General features: G+C 46.5%; 1 protein-coding gene across 2 annotated transcripts in view; it reads right to left on the bottom strand.

Annotated features, from left to right (window-relative positions):
- Positions 1-1,012: 1,012 nt before the first annotated feature.
- Positions 1,013-18,863, bottom strand: part of arrdc2 (arrestin domain containing 2) — a 37,409-nt gene continuing 19,558 nt past the window's right edge. Inside the window, exons 1-8 of one of the 2 annotated variants that reach the window (XM_078198595.1) lie at positions 14,576-14,963; positions 9,838-9,907; positions 8,569-8,716; positions 7,371-7,473; positions 6,085-6,341; positions 5,565-5,727; positions 4,673-4,836; positions 1,013-3,661 (exon numbers count right to left, since the gene is read on the bottom strand). In XM_078198595.1, the coding sequence (XP_078054721.1) occupies positions 3,608-3,661; positions 4,673-4,836; positions 5,565-5,727; positions 6,085-6,341; positions 7,371-7,473; positions 8,569-8,716; positions 9,838-9,907; positions 14,576-14,849 (1,233 nt within the window). In that variant the 5' untranslated portion in view covers positions 14,850-14,963 and the 3' untranslated portion in view covers positions 1,013-3,607. Of the gene's footprint in view, positions 3,662-4,672; positions 4,837-5,564; positions 5,728-6,084; positions 6,342-7,370; positions 7,474-8,568; positions 8,717-9,837; positions 9,908-14,575; positions 14,964-18,863 lie in introns of those variants that run through there. The other variant, XM_078198596.1, reaches the window with a different exon arrangement.

Here is an 18,863-nt window from a genome sequence, read left to right as displayed (position 1 = left end):
ATTATCAGCTTGCTATCTCATTTCATTACTGCTTCCAGGAGATTCCTGTGCACTCATTGGCTGCTGCATTTCCTAAATTAGCGATTGCACTTCAGCAAGTGCTCAGTTCACCAGAAAGCACTTTGGGATGTTTGGAGGTGATGAAAGGCGCTATATCAGCTCACGTTTTTCTTCGTTCAAAATAAACATCATCTTATCAATGTGACATCACAGGGTTCTGCTGAAACGCAAAATGCCTACTGGCTTCCAACTTACAAGGTCACCCGATATGGCCACTGATATCCCTCTTTTCCTCTCTCTGTGATATTGTGCATCATAGGAGTGTAGAAATTCTTCCTCCACCCATCCCCACAAAAAACAACTGGGGGCCAGTTGAGGTTGACGGGTTTTTGTTAGGTATCGAAGAAGAGTGCAGAGGTGGGTTAAATGGAATTGAGGGGGTCAGTCATGATCTGATTGGTGTAAAGGCTCAAGGGACTGAATGGCCTCATCTTATTCCTCTGTTTCATGGCTGCTGAGGTGATGGGTCACTGCTGGGATTTCACCCTAATGCCCACTCCCATTGGGTGAGGGTCAGTGAGTTGCTTGACCCCAGGGATCGCTGTAACCAAAGGGAGTTCCGTTCTCAGCCAAATGCTACTTAACTTAGCAGCAAAAAGGAGAATCCAGTAATCAGGACAGCAGCTCCCAATAATTCTTCCCATATTCCCAAGCACTGCAGAGATGAGCCAACTCTTTGGAGTCAAGAGATGAAAGCCATCCTGTTGGACTCAGTGCCATTCTGGGTGGCACGTGCACCAACGGAGCCAGGAGGAGGATTCTTTACGATTACATTAACTACATCAGGTATGCAGAGTGGAATTTTCCGGTCATGCTCGCCCCAAGACTGGAAAATCCCACCGGAGGTCAACCTTTGCATGATCCGCTCCCCCCTGCCCACTACGATTCCCATGGCGGGCGGGACAGGAAAATACTGCCGTAGTCTCAATTATTAAGAAAATGACCAAATCACTAAGGATTTGATAATATTTTATTGTAAAGAAAAAAATACAAAAATAGCTTTTCTTTTAAAAAACACACAAATTAACAGTCTTGAAAAATGTGCAGGATTTTACACATACATGGAAGATGGATATTATAATCTTCCATACGATAACCAGAAATATTTCCCACAGCTCTCCCTCAAACCTAGGCATTGCCAACGCTAGCAAGTTGCATTCCTAGAGATGTTAATATATCACTTCCCGACTCCAAGAGCCCACCTGCAATCTCCCACCATTGGCAGCCTTACACGCCCATTCACCCCAACTTAATTTCCACAGCCAATTAGAGTGTAAAACAGTGTCTTCAGTACCTTCCTCCCAAATGAATGGCATTTGGCCTTCAGCCTTGTCACTAATATTTTTATAACTAAGGTTTTAAAAAATTGAAAATGATATCTTTCAATGCATCCATGATATTTACTCCTAAAATTTTGCTCTTGTAGACTCCTGGAGATTAATCCTCATTTCTTGGGATCTCCGGAGCAGTCCGGAGGGTTAGTCATACAATACCTACCCCTGAGCCAATAGTGCACCAATCCAACATTACAAGTTATTGTAGATCTTCAAGAATTGACTTTTCTTCTTTCAAGTAAAACCCAAATAGACAAGGTATCAAAAATCAATGTCAAATATTAACATGCTGCATGCCCTTGACATTGAAAGACTCTACTGCCAGTGTCCTAACTCACGGGCGGCACAGTGGTTAGCACTGCTGCCTCACAGCGCCAGGACTCAGGTTCGATTCCCAGCTTGGGTCACTGTCTGTGTGGAGTTTACGCTGTCTGTGTGGCTTTTCTCCAGGTGCTCCGGTTTCCTCCCACAGTCTGAAAGACGTGCTGGGAACAGGCGCCGGAGTGTGGGAATTTCACAGTAACTTCACTGCGGTGTTAATACAAGCCTTACTTCTGACTAATAAATAAACTTTAAACTTCACCAAACCCTGTTCACTCCATCACCGCTGTGCTCACTGACCTCCACTGGCTCCTGGTTAAGCAACACCTCGTTTCCCCCACAGCCTTGCCGTCTATCCCTGTAAACCTTGGAACAACATTCCAGGATTTCGGCACACCCACATTTCTGACTGCTTCAGGTATTTCAATCATTTAATCATCGCATAAACTCTAAAATTACCTCCACAAACCTCTTCACCCCTCTATCCTCTAAGTTGCCTTCCTGTTTGACTGAGCCCATTGCATTTAGTTCAATTGCACTCTTGTGAAAGGCTTTGGGATGATTTTACTATTTAAAATGTTCTACACAAATCCCATTTGCTGTTACTCTTCCTCATTGAATCAGTGGAATAAATGCTGGGAGAGGGAAGTTCTCACAGCGGCAGCAGCCGGTCTGGCAAGGCCTAGGTTTCTGGTCACATTGTTGGCCCAACTCCACAATGCAGAAGGCGGCCAGTTGAATAACACAAGTCATGTCAGTTTCTCCTTACACATTTACAAAGATGACCCTTTTTTTCAAAAAAAAACAAAGATACAGAAAAAAATATATCATTTACAATTTTCTTTCTGATGCAGGAAGCACAAATTATCGCAACTTTGACCATACATGGTCACCGCTGAACAGAGATATTTTATGCAACCTCCCTTCTTACTCTCCAGTTTTCCTTCACAAATTCCCCCCCTTCTGCCTCTCCCCCTTTTTTCAAACCCATGCGTCTCAGAAATCAACTCTCCTAATCTGTCCCTTCCTGGTTCACTGCCCATTTCTCCATCTGGGAAAAACCTTTAGGATATATCGTTTTTAAAAAAACGTAATCGGGGCAATACAAGGAATGATTATTGATCAGAACTCATCTTTACACAAGAAATTTTCTCTGCTCAGAATGTTCTGTAATACTCTTTCTCCGCATCCCTATGAGGACTGCCGGGGTGGGTCATAAGCATGAAACAGGTTCGTGAATCGTGGCGTTAAGTGCACGCAGCGCGAGGGACTGAATCTGACAGGATTTGCGTGGCCTCGTCATCAAATTCCCAAACAGCGACTCGTTAAACTGGGGTGGCCCTCTAACTGCCAGAATATGTGCAGAAGCAAATCCTACGCCACTCCAAACATTGGTGCGTACTGTCCTCCTTCTGTACAAGTTGAAGGCGCAAAGCAGATGGACAGCAAGCTTTGGCAAGGTGAATGCACAGCCAAACAGTCGTCAAAATCAAGGGTGGGGGGAGGGAGGTATGGACCCATTTAACTACCACATGTTCTCAATATATAGAAGAACGCTCTATACATCCTCTGCTGCTGCCACAGCTGTCCACTGGCTCTGCTCAAAGCATTCGATGAGGTGTTAAGTTCAGAAGAACAGAGCAGCCAAGGGAGACAGCAGACAGTTCAGCAAGAGGCACAAGGTTGGCCGAGGATCCCAATCCGACTAGCGTCATCTCCACAGAGGTCATTCTCTCTTTTCCTTTCCGAGGGTTGACCCTGTGCCCCTTCAGGCAGCAATATTCCGAGTTTGCTTTCAAGTTGCTGGGCAGAGTCCCGAGGCCCTGAAAGCTGTTTTTAAAATCTCGCTTTTCCTGGTTTTTGTTTTTGGGTTGCACATCCCGGTGAAGGTTTCAGCAGGTCATACAGCGGCGACGCATGTCCGACCTCGGGGGATGAGGATCAATCTAAAAGACAAATGGGAAAAGGCAGGTGAGGAGCGTGTTGGAGGTCATTAGAAACAAGAGTGTTGTGATCTGCAGCTACAGAGTTCACCGAAAAGCAGCATCGCGGGTAAACGGGGAATAAAAATACAAATAAAAATAAAACTCAGCTCTCGATGGAGAGAACTGAAAAGCAGACATGTTTAATTGGTATTCAACCTGGCTAGACCAGACTTGGATAGTTCTGGTCTCCATACTGTAAGTAGGGTATCGAGGCACTGGAGATGGTGCAACTAAGATTTACTGGAAGTGAGACTGGAATTGCGAGGTTATAAATTGAGAGGGTGGCACGATGGCACAGTGGTTAGTACTGCTGCCTCATAGCACCAGGGTTCGATTCCCAGCTTGGGTCACTGTCTGCATGTTCTGTCTGTGTGGGTTTCCTCCGGGTGCTCCGGTTTCCTCCCACAGTCCAAAAGACGTGCTGGTTAGGTGCATTGGCCATGCTAAATTCTCCCTCAGTGTTACCCGAACAGGCGCTGGAGTGTAGCGACTAGGGGATTTTCACAGTGACTTCATTGCAGTGTTAATGTAAGCCTACTTGTGACAATAATAAACTTTTAACATCCAGAAGGATTAAACAGTTCTTTTCACTGGAAAAAATAAGGCTGAGGAGGGTCAGCTGATAGAGGTTTTCAAGATGGTGATAGGGCAGGCGTAGAGAAGATGTTTCCACTTGAGGGCAAGGCTAGAACTAGGAGCCTTCAGTATAAGATAGTCACTATTAAATCTACAGGGAGTAATCTCTTTACCCAGAGTGGGGAGAATGTGGGACTCACAACCACAGGGAGTGACTGAGGTGAAAAGTATGGGTGTACTGATGGGGAACACGAGAGAGAAAGGAATAAAGAATGTACTGAGAGTGAGATGGAGGCAGCCAAGAGGAGATCTGTCAACAGCAGAAATACCAGCATGGACTATTTGGGGCCGAATGGCCTGTGTGTTATTTGTAAGGCAAGGTTTGCCAAATCTTACCTCTGAGTAAATGGGTGGAGGTCGGTAACGGAACTCCTGTACGTAGGCGAAGAAGGGTCTCTCCAACATCCCGCCAAGCTCCTCATCCTCCTCTGGGAGGGTCAGTCCTTGGTCAGTCCGTTCGGCATCCTCCTCAGAAACAACCGCCGAGTAATCAGGGGGAGCTGAAATAGAGCGAGAGGGACATGAGGCCAAATGCTGGGATGGAAAATAACCAAGAAAAATGTGGCAAGTTTAAAGAAACTGAACTCGCTCTCAATCTGAGAGAGAGGTGGTGGAGTCAGGGACCTGCATGTTAGTGATGACATTCTGAAGGTGACGCAAAGGACTCTTCCTGTTTTAAAGCATTCACCAGCCACCTCTCATAGGAACAAGAGGCCATTCAGCCCCTCTAGCCTGTTTCAGCATTTAATCAGATAATGGCTGATCTGTCCCTTAATTCCATAATCTTCAATGCTCTTACCCAATTAAAATCTGTTAACCTCAATTGTGAAATTTTCAAATGCACCCCCACCCCCCGCCTTTAACATTATGTTTCCTCCTCTCCTCCAGGAGACCGCCCCCCCCCCCACCACTGGGATCTCCCGCGACCATTGGGTGATCACTGGGGGCATTCCCGCTGTAAAGCACTCTCGCTGTGAGGCTGACCTCATGGTCGAATAGCTGGGAATGGGAAGTGGGCGGTTGTGTGAGGACCTCTGGAACCTCTGCACACCAGGACAACGAGGAGAGATGGAGGAGAAATTGAGGGGGCAGCATATGGAAAGTGTGCTATGTAAAACAGGCTGTGGGTGGGAGAGTGCGGGTAAGCATTATACGAGCAAAGGTTCTCACTGCTACGCTCCTGGCCCGATAGCTCAACGTGAGACACGCGGCAGCGCGAGGTACTTACGCTCTGGTCTCTCCGGGAGACTGAGACGCAGCCAGTCAATATCCATACTGTACTGGCTCCCAACGCTGGACGAGCGACTGCCAAACGGGTGGAGAGGGATTGTGCCAATCACCAGCGGCAGCTCCAGGGAGAGTTTGGATGTTCCTGGGATCTCAACATAAACCTGGAATGGTCAAACACAATAATCCGTGTCATTAAAAAAAAAAGATTGGTCAAAAAACATTCCCTTGCTGACCGCTCGCGTGTTCTCTCTCTCTCCATCCCTTTCCCCAACTCCCACCACCATCCCCCTCCTAACAGTCTGCTCTTTCTCCTCGTCACATTAGGTTCCCCCCCACCCCCTCCAGCTCTCCCCGCCCCAGCCCCTCCAGCTCTCCCCCCACCCCTTCCAGCTCTCCACCACCCCAGCCCCTCCAGCTCTCCCCCCACCCCTTCCAGCTCTCCCCCCACCCCTTCCAGCTCTCCACCACCCCCCCACCCCCAGCTCTCTGTAAAGCCATCATTGCCCAGGGACACCTACCCGGAGCACGTACTCCACCCGAATCACTCGGCACTGCAGGAGGGAGGGAGACACGGGCGGGATCTTCAAGGGACGGCCGTGCCATGACCCCCTCTTCCTGGGGGCGACCCCCTCGCCTTGCAGCGTTGCCACCACCGACTTCTTCTGCTTCATCGTGCCCCTGGCGATGAACGTCTGTATTTGGACAATAGCGGCTTTGGGGGTCACTGTGCGGGAACAGCAGTTATCGACCTCCGCAAAAATGGGGATCACTTCACCTGGGGGGAGGGGGCAAGACAAGGGTTACTGTCACAGAGCTCCAATCACACACACAATCATCGAGGGGAGGGAAATGGGGGAGGGGCAATTATAACTCCACTCACCAGACAGGAAGCCCAGGGGGGATGGGGTAAAGTACCCCTTACCCAATACAGTTCTCAATACTACTCTCATCAACTTCAGTGGGGAAGAGAGTTGATGGGGTCTGGAGACAACACTGTCCCCAATTCCCTACAGTTTTCCAGGAGTAAGGGGGCTGGACTTGACTCAAATTGTCCCACACACTTTGTAACTCTTTAAAAAAAACTCTTCTGTCTTGTTTTTTCATAGCGTGAGGGAAACAGGAGGCCATTCAGCCCCTCAAGCTTATTTCCCCAATCAGTCAGACCATGGGTCATCTGTAAATCTCATTAATCCCCTCACTCCCTTTACTCCACAGCTCTTTATATTATTACCCAACAAGTATCTACCAATCTCAGTCGTGAAAACTCCAGTTGGTACCTGGTACCCTCCTCCCTGCCACCGCCCCCCCCCCCTCCCCCACCCCCACACAGTGAACTGGCTCCAGTTTCAGGGTGCTGTTCTTTATCCTGAGCTCTTTGCACCCCTCTCTCGCCAACATCTCTGCACTGATTCAACAGAATCACTTTATTAATTTTTAAACACCTCGATGACATCACCTCTCAACCATCTAAACTCGAGGGAACCCAAGACCAGCTTAGGAAATGTATCCTTGCACTTTTAACCCATTAAGCCCCGGTGTTGTTCTGGCAAGTCGGAGCTGAGTGCAAAACATTCAAACGTGGGAAGTGTTTGGAAGGAAAGTTGGCGAACTTGATCCCTCGAGCAACGTCATGAGAAAACAGATCATCAGCTCGCTGCTTTGTGTGGGATCTTGCTGTTGCGTTTCCTACATTATAATAGTGGCTACGCTTGCCTGTAAAGTTTTTGGGAAGTCGGAAGTTGTGACGGGTGCTATAGAAATGTGATGTTTTACTAACACAGGATGTTAGTGAAGATGGAGTTACCTGGTGTGTAGCCTTTGCGGTCAATCTTTGCAGTCAGTGACACGTGCCCGAGGTTACAGTACCAGACACGAGCTAACTTCTCTCTTGTACCGGCTTGGGGAGCCTAGTGGGAGAAAGGGAGAAAACATTAATACAAAAAATTCGCTCAGTTCATTAATCAGGTTGCAGACACAAAGCCATGGAACACTAGACCCTGGAGACAACACTCACCCATTTAAACACCTCTCCACAACCCATGCACGACCTACTCACCCTGACAACAAGTCATAGAAACTAGAAGCAGGAGGAGGCCATTCGGCCCTTCGAGCCTGCTCCGCCATTCATTTTGATCATCGAATTCAATATCTTGATCCCCCTCTTCCCCCCCATATCCAAGTTCAGCCTAAACACTTCATTCACATTGGGCCAAATGCGGGCAATTGGGACTAGGTTAGTGGTAAAAGATGGGTGGCATGGACAAGTTGGGCCGAAGGGCCTGTTTCCATGCTGTAAACCTCTATCACTATAACTCTGAAGGGAAATCCAGCAGAATTTCAGCAAACTCATCGTAACATTGTTATTCCTAACATTGATATCTGCAGAGAAAAAAAGGACTTTCAACCTCTTCCCGCACTTACCCCCCACCCATCACTGACCGTGCGGGATGTATCCCGGTGTGTTTAAATGATGGTATCCATCAGTGAAATTTCAGCTCCAGGTCCCAGCTTGATGGATCACCAGTGAGTAGGTGGCTGTTTGGAAGATTCCCCCCATTCAAAAGTAAATTAAGAGATTTGGATACAAAAGTGGATTGAGGTTTACAATTCAGAGAGGGGAAGATGCCCTTTGGGGAGTGAGTGGGAATGGTATTGGAACAGGAGGAGACCATTTAGTCTCTTGACGCTGTTTCACCATTCCAGTTCGATTGGATTCGAGATGCATCGACTTGTCTTGTGAATCTTGGTGCCTTTCCCAGCAAAAATCTCAGTTTTGAAATGGTTAACTCTTCCTCCTGACAATCTTATGTGATCTCACCCCATTCACCAATTCTACAGGTGGGAGGATGCCCATAAACTGAACACAATTACTGGAGTTTACCTAGAGCTTTATGTAACTACCATCACTTCTTCCCCTTTTAGTATTCCTCAAGAAAGGCAAGATTCAGAGAGTTAACGACAATCACTGGATTGCCACCGTTTGAGGGTGGTGAGGTTCTTACCAGCAGTAACGGGGTGTTAATGTCAATGGGTTCGATGACTGTGAACTCGCGTTTGATTTTCTTAACAGTGGCCCAAGGACGGTGAAGTTTGACTTTGACCCAGTATCTCACACTGCCGTGCTTCCCCTCGAAGGATGTCACCAGGTTTCTACAGGAAGGTGAAGAAGGCACAAAATCGATACATTAACTAACGGCAGCAGGACAAAGAAACACTGGCACAAATTGATGGATTATAATGGAATTTTAGTGTTTGTTTCTGAGGCAAAGTCGCCATATTCCCAAATAACCCATAAGCCTTTGAGAGGGGAGAGCTGACTGGTGATGATTTAACCCGAGGATCACCACACCTCAGGCAAGGGGCAAGACAGGGCCTTCATGAATGACCTCAGCCGGCACAGGAATAGAACCCGTGCTGTTGGCATCGTTCCGCATCACTAACCAGCCGTCCAGCCAACTGAGCTAACCAATGCTGGGAGGACTAACAGGGGAAACACCCGAGGTGATTCTACTGATACAGTTCCGCACACTCTTCCTATTCACCCTCACCGTGTGAGATCAACGTGCTCTGCCCGAGGACCCAGTCGCTGTGGACCTGCCCACCTGCCTCCATTTTTTGTTTCACCACCACATTAATGTCAATTAACAGCTCATTCTAGGCTCAAGTCAGGCCTTTCTCTAACATTTTTCAATCTGGTTGTTCTGCAGATTTTTGATACAACCAATTCAACACTGAAGGTATTGTGTTTACACAGAAGCCAATAGCGAGATATGATCCGCTACAAAGGATTGAACAAGGCAAGCAAATGTTTTGGGCCCTCTTGTAGATAGAATTTTAAAAGTTTATTTATTCGTGTCACATGTAGACTTACATTAACACTGCAATGAAGTTATTGTTAAAATCCCCCTAGTCGCCACACTCCGGCGCCTGTTCGGGTACACTGAGGGAGAATTTAGCATGGTCAATGCACACTAACCAGCACGTCTTTCAGACTGTGGGAGGAAACCGGAGCACCCGGAGGAAACCCACACAGACACGGGGAGAACGTGCAGACTCCGCACAGACAGTGACCCAAGCCGGGAATCGAACCCGCGTCCCTGGCGCGATGAGGCAGCAGTGCTAACCACTGTGACACCCTGCCGCCCCAAGAGGGTCAGGGGAGAAGGTTTAAATCTACAATAAGGAGTCTTGTCCAGAGACCTAGAGAAGAGTGGCTCTACAGAGAAGCAACTGCCCTCAAATGGAGAATAAGGAGGATTTCCGATACTCACTCTTCAGGAAGCTGGAAGCTGAATGGGAATTCATGTCGACCAGCCTGGAGAACAGTGACATCACCATTATCTGAAAAGGAAGAGACAAAACTATAAAAACGATGGATCATACCACTCGGCAACTTTGTATGGACACATTAGATTGAGAGCTCAGGAAATGAGACTGTTTCTTAAGTGACAGTGAGGAGAAAGGCTGAAGGAACTAATTAAATGGCATGTCATGTACTATGACCACTCAGACTCAATTCAACCCCAACGAGTTAGCAGTCATGAAGAACATCCTCTCATTGACATTCTGCCCTTGTGAAGGTTATGGGTTCAAACCCCACTCCAGCGACACATGATCCAGACCCACATCTCCAGTGCAGGACAATGGGAGTGCTGCACAGTCAAAGGTGGCATATTTCTAAATAAATATTAAACCGAGGTCCCACCTGCCCTCTCAGGAGGCACTACTCTGGAGAACAAGAGGGTTCCCCGCAGTGTCCTGGCTAATATTCATTCAACCAGTATCTCCCAAACAGGTGGTCTGGTCATCATCGCATTGCTGACTGTGGGATCTTGCTGTGTGAAAAACTGGCTGCTGTATTTCCTACATGACTACGCTTTGGAAAAGTATGTCATTGGTTGTAATGGGCTTTATGAAATGCTGAGGTTTAGCCTAAATAACGGCAATTTCTTTGGTAACCCTCACAGTATTGGGACAGTATAGAGAGTTACAAACTGAGACCACTGCCTGAAATGTCATACTGCCATTTTGTTTTTGTTTAAATTTTGCGCGCGGCGGAAGGAATGGAACATGCACACCGTAACCAGGTAGAACCTCTGGTTCCTGAACTCCATGTTCATGGAAGTTTAATCTGATGCGGCCTAATCAAATGGAAAATCACACTACACTGCTGTCTAACTTCCCCCCTCACCCTTTCCCAGGTTGAATAACACAGGGGGTTCACACTCGAGAAAGCTGCTTTGTCTCTTCCTTGTCTAGTTTCTGTCCAATTAGGTTTCAACAACAATGAGCCTGATGCAATTTAAAGCAATTGACAAACTCCATCTAAAGCCTGCTTAACATTTCCACTCCTTTATAAAGCTGGATCGACACATTTCCACACACAGGACAACTTAACAAAAAGTGGACCCCGGCAGCAAAAGGGACATTCGCCTGTTGTATTTCTTTAAGCGAATCAGCAACCTTAGGACTCACTTGCCAGGTTAGCCCTGTCAGAATGTTCCGGATGGTTAGCCACCCACATCTCACAGGGAGTGAAGGTCACGGTGTCAGCTAGTGGACAGAATAATTCCCCAATTCCACCAAGTGGTAATGACTTAACCAGGCAACAAGCCAGCCACAAATCTCAAGAACAACGATTATTATTAGAATCATAGAATCCTACAGTGCAGAAGGAGGCCATTTGGCCCATCGAGTCTACACCGACCACAATCCCACTCAGGCCCTATCCCCATAACCCCATGCATTTACCCTAGCTCGTCCCCTTAACACCAAGGAGCAATTTAGCATGGCCAATCCACCTAACGTGCACATCTTTGGACTGTAGGAGGAAACCGGAGCATCCGGAGGAAACCCACGCAGACACGGGGAGAATGTGCAAACTCCACACAGGCAGTGATCCAAGCCGGGAATCGAACCCGGGTCCCTGGCACTGTGAGGCACAATCAGAAGTCTCACAACACCAGGCTGTGAGGCAGCAGTGCTAACCACTGTGCCACCCATTAAATTATTACTGTCACCTTCCTGTCATGAGAACAGCTGATGGATACCAGGCTGTAAAGTGGCCTTTGGTTAGAGAACTCCCAAGTTTGGGGTTCTCAAAGCTCATAGAAGAAGGAGAAGGAAGATAGAGGATGAGAAGAATATTGAACGGGTGCTGGGGTAGGAGAAAGTGCAATGAGTCTTGCCTTCAACACCGAGGTCGAGGGATATGGAACTTGAAGCTTCGAGGAGCATTCTGCAATCCCAGAGTGTGTGGGGAAGCCGGAGTGTGGTTTTGATCCTGTCCACAGAGGACAGCAATGACATTGACCCTGACCCGTTGGTCTGCGTGTTGCAGGAAGGGCGGATAAGTGGGATTTCCTCTAATCGAGGCAGCCCAGAACAATGGGGGTGTTAACCTTAAACTGAGAGCAGGGGCGATGTTAGGGAGCACTCCTTCACACAGTGGAGACTGGCAATCTGGAACCCCCCCCCCCGCCAACCCCAATTAAAATAATCAAAGCTGAGAGTGGTAGATTCTTATTGGGCAACTGGATTAAAGGTTATAGAATTAAGACATGAAGTCAAGATACAGATCAGCCATTATCTAACTGACTAACAGAACAGGCTTGATGGGGCCGAATGGCCTCTTCCTGTTGCCAAGTTGTGCGCAGGATGCGTTATTCTCTTACCTACAATCACTAATAACTTCATTCTTGGTCAATCAGAATCCTTCACAACACAAAACTAACTGAGTTCCTTCAATCATTCACTGGGTAGGTGGAGGACGTCAAAGCAGACAGGACATTCAGAGTGCAATTGCCATCTCTTCACTGGCTCAATTCATTCGTCAATGGTCTCATCTGTTGGTATTTGTTGCTTTGCGCTCTCCCTCAGAGAGCACGGTATGAATGATTCACAGGTTGATTACAGGATGGCAGGATGGTGACATCATTGTTTTTGTACCTATATTTTCTTCCCCTGGGATAAGAATTACGTGAAATCGTGCACGGATTCTCAGGTTATCATTCTGACAGCCCTCAGTGTACAGCACAGGGGCATATCCTCACCGAAAAAGTAATGCGGAGGCCGGGGTGCATGGATTAGAGAGAGAATTTCCTAAGCTCCCACTACAGTGATGGTGGTGTGAATCTGTAGGCACCCTGTACAATGAAGTGCCCCAGATCAGCAAGATCCCAGCCCTGCAACGGATTGGCTTATTTCAGTCCTGATGCTGATGAGGGGCAGGGGTGGGAGGAGGGCAGGGGTCACGTCATGATCAATTTCCAAACCCAGGGAGAGTTAATCACAGCTCGGGATTTGGTGGGAGACACCAGAGCCAAAGGAGAAATTAAGTCAAAAGATCTACACTTTGGGATTTAGGAGTTTAATATTTGGAGCTGACTTTTAACTGCGTCTCTAATCCCCATTATAAACCTGGAACCCGGGTCTCGACAGAGCTGAGTGTTTGGCCCCAGTGAGACACCCCCCCCCCACTTTATTAACTTGGCTGCCACAAAATTCTCTCCCTCTCCATCAAGAACGCCTCTGCAAGGACTAATCATCAAATCAAAATAGAATTTTTTGAAAACCTCAGCGGCGAGACACATGTCCGTACTTGTTGGAACAAAAAGTACAGAAACAAACTGTTCACCTTTCCCAATAACCTACAGGATAACCTGCGATCTATAAAGGTCAGCACAGGCTGTGAGGATGCAACACGTTTCTATCTAAATGCAAAGATTTAGTTGATCAATTTCTTCAATCCAGAAAGTAAAGCGGGTAAAAGGATTTCCAGGGTGCTTTAAGAACACCTGCAGGAACATTGACAAGCATCTCACACTCTGAATGTTACTTAAACTAGAAAATAATCAGAATTGAAACTTGGACAATTAATTGCCACAATACCCGCATAGGTTTGGATTTTGACAGTCACCGTTACATTTTCCTGTGACATTCCAGGTTTATAATGGGGATTAGTCCCATAGCATTGCTCCTTTTCCTAAGCTCAACCTTGCTTTAAACTTTTAAAAAATATCCAATGGAACTCAAAGTTGACACTAAAACAGCAGGTTATGGATCAGAAGCAGAGAAGTCCAATAATTTCATGACATTTCTCTTCTTAAAAGCATTTAAGATAAAGGCCCTGACTGTATATTTTATACTTCTTTAGATGTTTAGACTGTGCACCCTCCTGTCCAAAAGGGGGACAGTGCTGAGCCAGTTAAAGGACAAAGCTGACCGGGTCTGACTGGCACCACGACTTGGGAAATGTTCAAACAAAGACAACAGAAACAGGATTGTCTGAAATAAAGCAGCCAGCAAAGTTTACAAGGAATGGTTCAACAAAACAGTGCAATCAGAGGCGAATAAATGCCTTCGTAAACCAGTTAGAATAGATTTTTAACCAATAAAAAGAGGACCTCACTCTGACAAAAACAGAGTGAGGAAACAGACTGCAGCTAGCAGTGTCCTAGGATTGAAGATCTGATTTCATAATTGCTTCAACCCGAAATCAGCAGAATAAGTGTCCCAATCACTGAAGGTACATATTGTACAATTAATAACTCAAAAGTTACGTGACAAAGCACAGACACAAAGCTTTTAAACGGAGAGACTCGCAATCTAGTCAAAATGAAAATGAAACTTACTTTCTGTTTTGAGAGAAAGGTTACTGTAACTGCTGAGAATCAGTATCACGCTGTAACAAGCTCAACTCCTGGAGTCAGAGCCTCAGCGTCAGGGGATATTTACACCACACACAACATTGGCTATGAAATATCACCGATCAGAGTGAAAGCAGTGCGGGAGCTGTGATAGCTGCCCTGGTTTCCAGCTGATAGTTTGTACCTTGACATTATAGCCACCCTCTTGAAACTTGACATTATAGAATAAAACAGTACAAGAGAAGGCCATTCGACTCATTGTGCCTTTGGAGGGGAAGAAAAGAGCATCTTAAAATTCTAATTGCTCTCTGAAAGCAAGCTGTCACTGAGTGAGAAACACATGTGGCAATGGGATACTGACCTAGCTGCAGCAGATTTGTCTTCTTGTTATAATACTCCACTTCATCGCTGTAGTTTTGAGTATAAGCAGTGCTGGAGCCAGCGCTCCTGGACTCAGTCCAGTGCACTTTTGCATAGCCCTCAGCATGCAGTTTTAAGGATTGGATCTTCATTGCTGCAGCGAGTTCCAGGACAACTTTCCCTGACACTTCATCCCCAGTGCTGTAAACTGGCACTGAGCTGGGGTCTGGACTGTCCAGCACCATGGAAAACCTCTTCAACTTATACAAAATCATCTCTTCTCTTTTTTAAAAACAAAAACAACAAAAAAAAACCAAGTAAATGCAACTTGAAGTTGGCGAGAAAGTCTTTGCGACTTCGCGCTGGGAAAAACAATCGATAGGCTGGCTGTGGGGGGGACTGTCCCTTTAAATAGACACTCGGCGCTCCGGGGGGCGGGGGCGCCACTGATTGACAGGCCGGCCGTCCAATCGGGTGGCGGGCCGTTCTGGCGGCCGTCCAATGGCAGAGCGGCTTGGGGGCAGGACTCAGTCAGCCTTTTGATTGGCAGCTCCCCGGGAGAGAAAAACAAGTGGGCGCGCGCATGCGCCCCGGGGCCGGCTGACCCACCTCGCTTGTTTTCAACAGGAAAAAAAAGGGAACGGCGCTAAGCCGGAGACTGGCTGCAAATTGCCAAATCTCCCCGCCTATTGGAAGGAAAACATCACGAGAGATTGCAGCCAGCAGGAAAACAAATAAGGGGGAAACAAAAAAAATCCCCAGCCTAAAGGCAAATAAACAACTTTAACAAAAGTTCCCTAACTTTGGCCAAAGCTCCCAAACTTTGGCCAAAGTTCCCAAACTTTTATCCTCCTCAAACTGCAAACTCCTTTTACCCACTGGACAGCACAGCTCAAAACACAAGGGATGTTTGCTTTGCTCCCCAACTTAATACTGATTTCAAACCCACTGGAATCACTTTATAAAGTGGTTTAAGATAATTCGGTACTCGTTCCAAATGTTTCTGAACAAATATTTTGCTTCGTGAACTTTCTATTCTTGATTTTTTTTTAAAACAGTTGTCAACAAGTCGGGTTATGCAATTTTATAAAAAAAACCTGCAAACTTTGCAATTCCACAGCCCGACATGTTCTATTGTTCCCTGAAGGATTTCTCTGCTAACCAAACCTGTCTCTGTAGAACTAAGTTTAAAAAGGATTCCTCGACAGAACAAGGCATTTCCCAAACAGCATTAGTTTGGAACTCAGGTCTGCCAGGTTACACTAAAGTTGCAGCACTTGTTTTAAAAAGTAAAACTCTTTAAAGTTAAAAAAAGTTAAAGTTTATTTATTAGTCACAAGTGAGACTTACATTAGCACTGCAAAGAAGTTACTGTGAATATTATTTTGAATGACAGCTTTATTAAATAGCTGGTCACAATGAAATGTGGAGCCGGGAGGGAATGTTCTAATTATTTTCCAAATTCAGGAGAATTTTGTCCTTTGGACTGAACAGAAATAGCTCGAGGTTCTCTTAGCCTGTTCCACTGGTTTGAGGAGTCATTGAAGAGCACAGGGGGATTTCATTCAGGATAGCATCTCAATTCAAACCAAACAAAAAAAGTAACATGATTGTTCACGTACCAGCCAACTCAAGAACAGCTTCTTCCCTGCTGCTGTCAGACTTTTGAATGGACCTACCTCGCATTAAGTTGATCTTTCTTTACATCCTAGCTATGACTGTAACATTACATTCTGCACTCTCTCGTTTCCTTCTCTGTGAACAGTATGCTTTGTCTGTATAGCACGCAAGAAACGATACTTTTCACTGTATCCCAATACATGTTGTGGAGATGCCGGCGTTGGACTGGGGTAAATACAGTAAGAAGTTTAACAACACCAGGTTAAAGTCCAACAGGTTTATTTGGTAGCAAAAGCCACACAAGCTTTCAGAGCTCCCCCCTGGAGCTCTGAAAGCTTGTGTGGCTTTTGCTACCAAATAAACCTGTTGGACTTTAACCTGGTGTTGTTAAACTTCTTACTCCCAATACATGTGACAATAATAAATCAAATCAGGGTTGCTGTTCGCAGGATCTTCCTGTGCACAAAATGACCCACGCCTGCCTACACGGGATCTGACAGCACAAAGCAACAAGTGACTGCACTTCAAAATAACTGATTGCAGCTGATTTGGGGTCCTTGCTATGAAATACTGAATCAATGGAAACACTAACTTTCCAAACAGGTTCCAAGTTCCAGGCTTCAGGGGCTGGCCCTTGCTGCCATCTGGTGGCGGCGGGAGGAAGGTGCTGGGGGTTTTGAAACAACAGGATTTGCATTCAAAATGCACCCTTAACAGCAACTTGCAATTATATAGCATCTCTTGACATTTCAAAGCTTTGCACCGGAGTTTAATCAAATAGAACATATCACTCTGGGTGGCACGGTGGTTAGCACTGCTGCCTCACAGCTCCAGGGACCTGGGTTTGATTCCCAGCTTGGGTCTATGTCTGTGTGGAGTTTGCACATTCTCCCCATGTCTGCATGGGTTTCCTCCGGGTGCTCCGGTTTCCTCCCACAGTCCAAAGATGTGCGGTTAGGTTGATTAGCCATGCTAAATTGCCCCTTAGTGTCCTGGGATGCGTAGGCTAGCGGGGTAAATGTGTGGGATTACGGGAATAGGGTCTGGGTGGGATTGTTGTCTGTGCAGACTCGATGGGCTGAATGGCCCCTTTCTGCACTGTAGGGACTCTATGATTCTATGACTCGGACACATGGAGATTCCAGCATCGGCAGCATTTTGCTTTTGTGAGATGGGTATGAGGATAAGTGGCCAATAGCTTGTTTGGAAAAGTAGGGCGGTAGAATGTGACAGCACAGTACGAGGCCATTCGGCCCATCAAATTCATGCAACCTCGCTGCAGATGAATCCATCCCAGCAGGAATTTCAGAGTTCAGTGTCTGGATAACTGAGGGCTACTGGTTGTGGAGTGGTTAAAATCAAGGATGCTTCAATTAAACTGCTCTTCCAATTTGTGCAAAAATCCTGATCCATACCAACTAGAAAGATCACACACTTCATTTTTACCCTGTGTGGAATTTGCTCGTCTTGCTTGCGAGTGTTTTGAAGGTTGCTACAATTGGCTTATGCATCTGAACCAGTTAGTTAAGCTTTGACAAAGGGTCATCTACACTTGAAACGTCAGCTATTTTTTCTCCTTACAGATGCTGCCAGACCTGCTGAGATTTTCCAGCATTCTCTCTTTTGGTCAGTTAGTTAAGGATTGATCGTAGAATCCCTGCAGTACAAAAGGAGGCCATTTGGCCCATCCTGTCTGTACCAACTCTTACCCAGGCTTACCACGTAACACCATGTATTTATCCCACTAATTCCCCCCTAACCTACACATCTCTGGATATTCGGGGGCAATTTAGCATGGCCAATCCATCTAACCCACACATCTTTGGACTGTGGGAGGAAACCGGAGCACCCGGAGGAAACCCACGCAGACACGGGGAGAATGTGCAAACTCCACACAGACAGTGACCCAAGCTGGGAATTGAACCCGGGTCCCTGGCGCTGTGAGGCAGCAGTGCTAACCACTGTTCCATTGCCGTGGGATTACGGGGATAGAGCCTGGGTGGGATTGTGGTCAGTGCTTTCTTAATGGGCCAAATGGCCTCCTTCATGCACTGTTGGGATTCTATGATTCGATGGCAAGTTCTCTAGAGGGTTTTAAAACCAGGAAACAAGTTTGAAAAGTGAAGACAACCAAAAGTGGGGATCATCGATAAAAAAATAATCAGGAATTTTGGGGAAATGTCTTTACACAGAAAGTGGAACTCATTACTCAAGGAGTGGTTGAGATGTTTAATATAAATACATTTAAGGGGAAGCTGGATAAACACATGAAGGAGGAAGGAATTGAAGATAGGGTGAGTGAAGAACGGGTGGGACAAGGCGCACACAGAGCGTAAACAACAACATTGACCAATTGGGTTGAATGGCTTCATTCTGTGCTGCAGATTCAATGAGTACTCGAACTCTTGAGTCATGCTGACTTTCCAGAATATAATTACTGCTGTGAGGCTCCGTACACAGGCGTGCAGTAAATGTCCGCGGATTGTACCGCCTGCAAGTCATTCTGGGTACAGTCTCATTGTTGGCATCCTGTTAATGATGAAGCTCGGTCTGTGTCGGTCTCCCGGGGAAAACGTTAACGATCTGGGGACACCATTAGATATTAAATCAAAGGAGCCAGAGGTAGATGAACGATGATAAGATCGTGCGGCATCGAGCTTGGATTCTGA

This window comes from Mustelus asterias, chromosome 26 (assembly GCF_964213995.1).
Source record: "Mustelus asterias chromosome 26, sMusAst1.hap1.1, whole genome shotgun sequence".
NCBI classification, from domain to species: Eukaryota; Metazoa; Chordata; class Chondrichthyes; order Carcharhiniformes; family Triakidae; genus Mustelus; species Mustelus asterias.
This window is presented reverse-complemented; position numbering and strand designations above follow the sequence as displayed.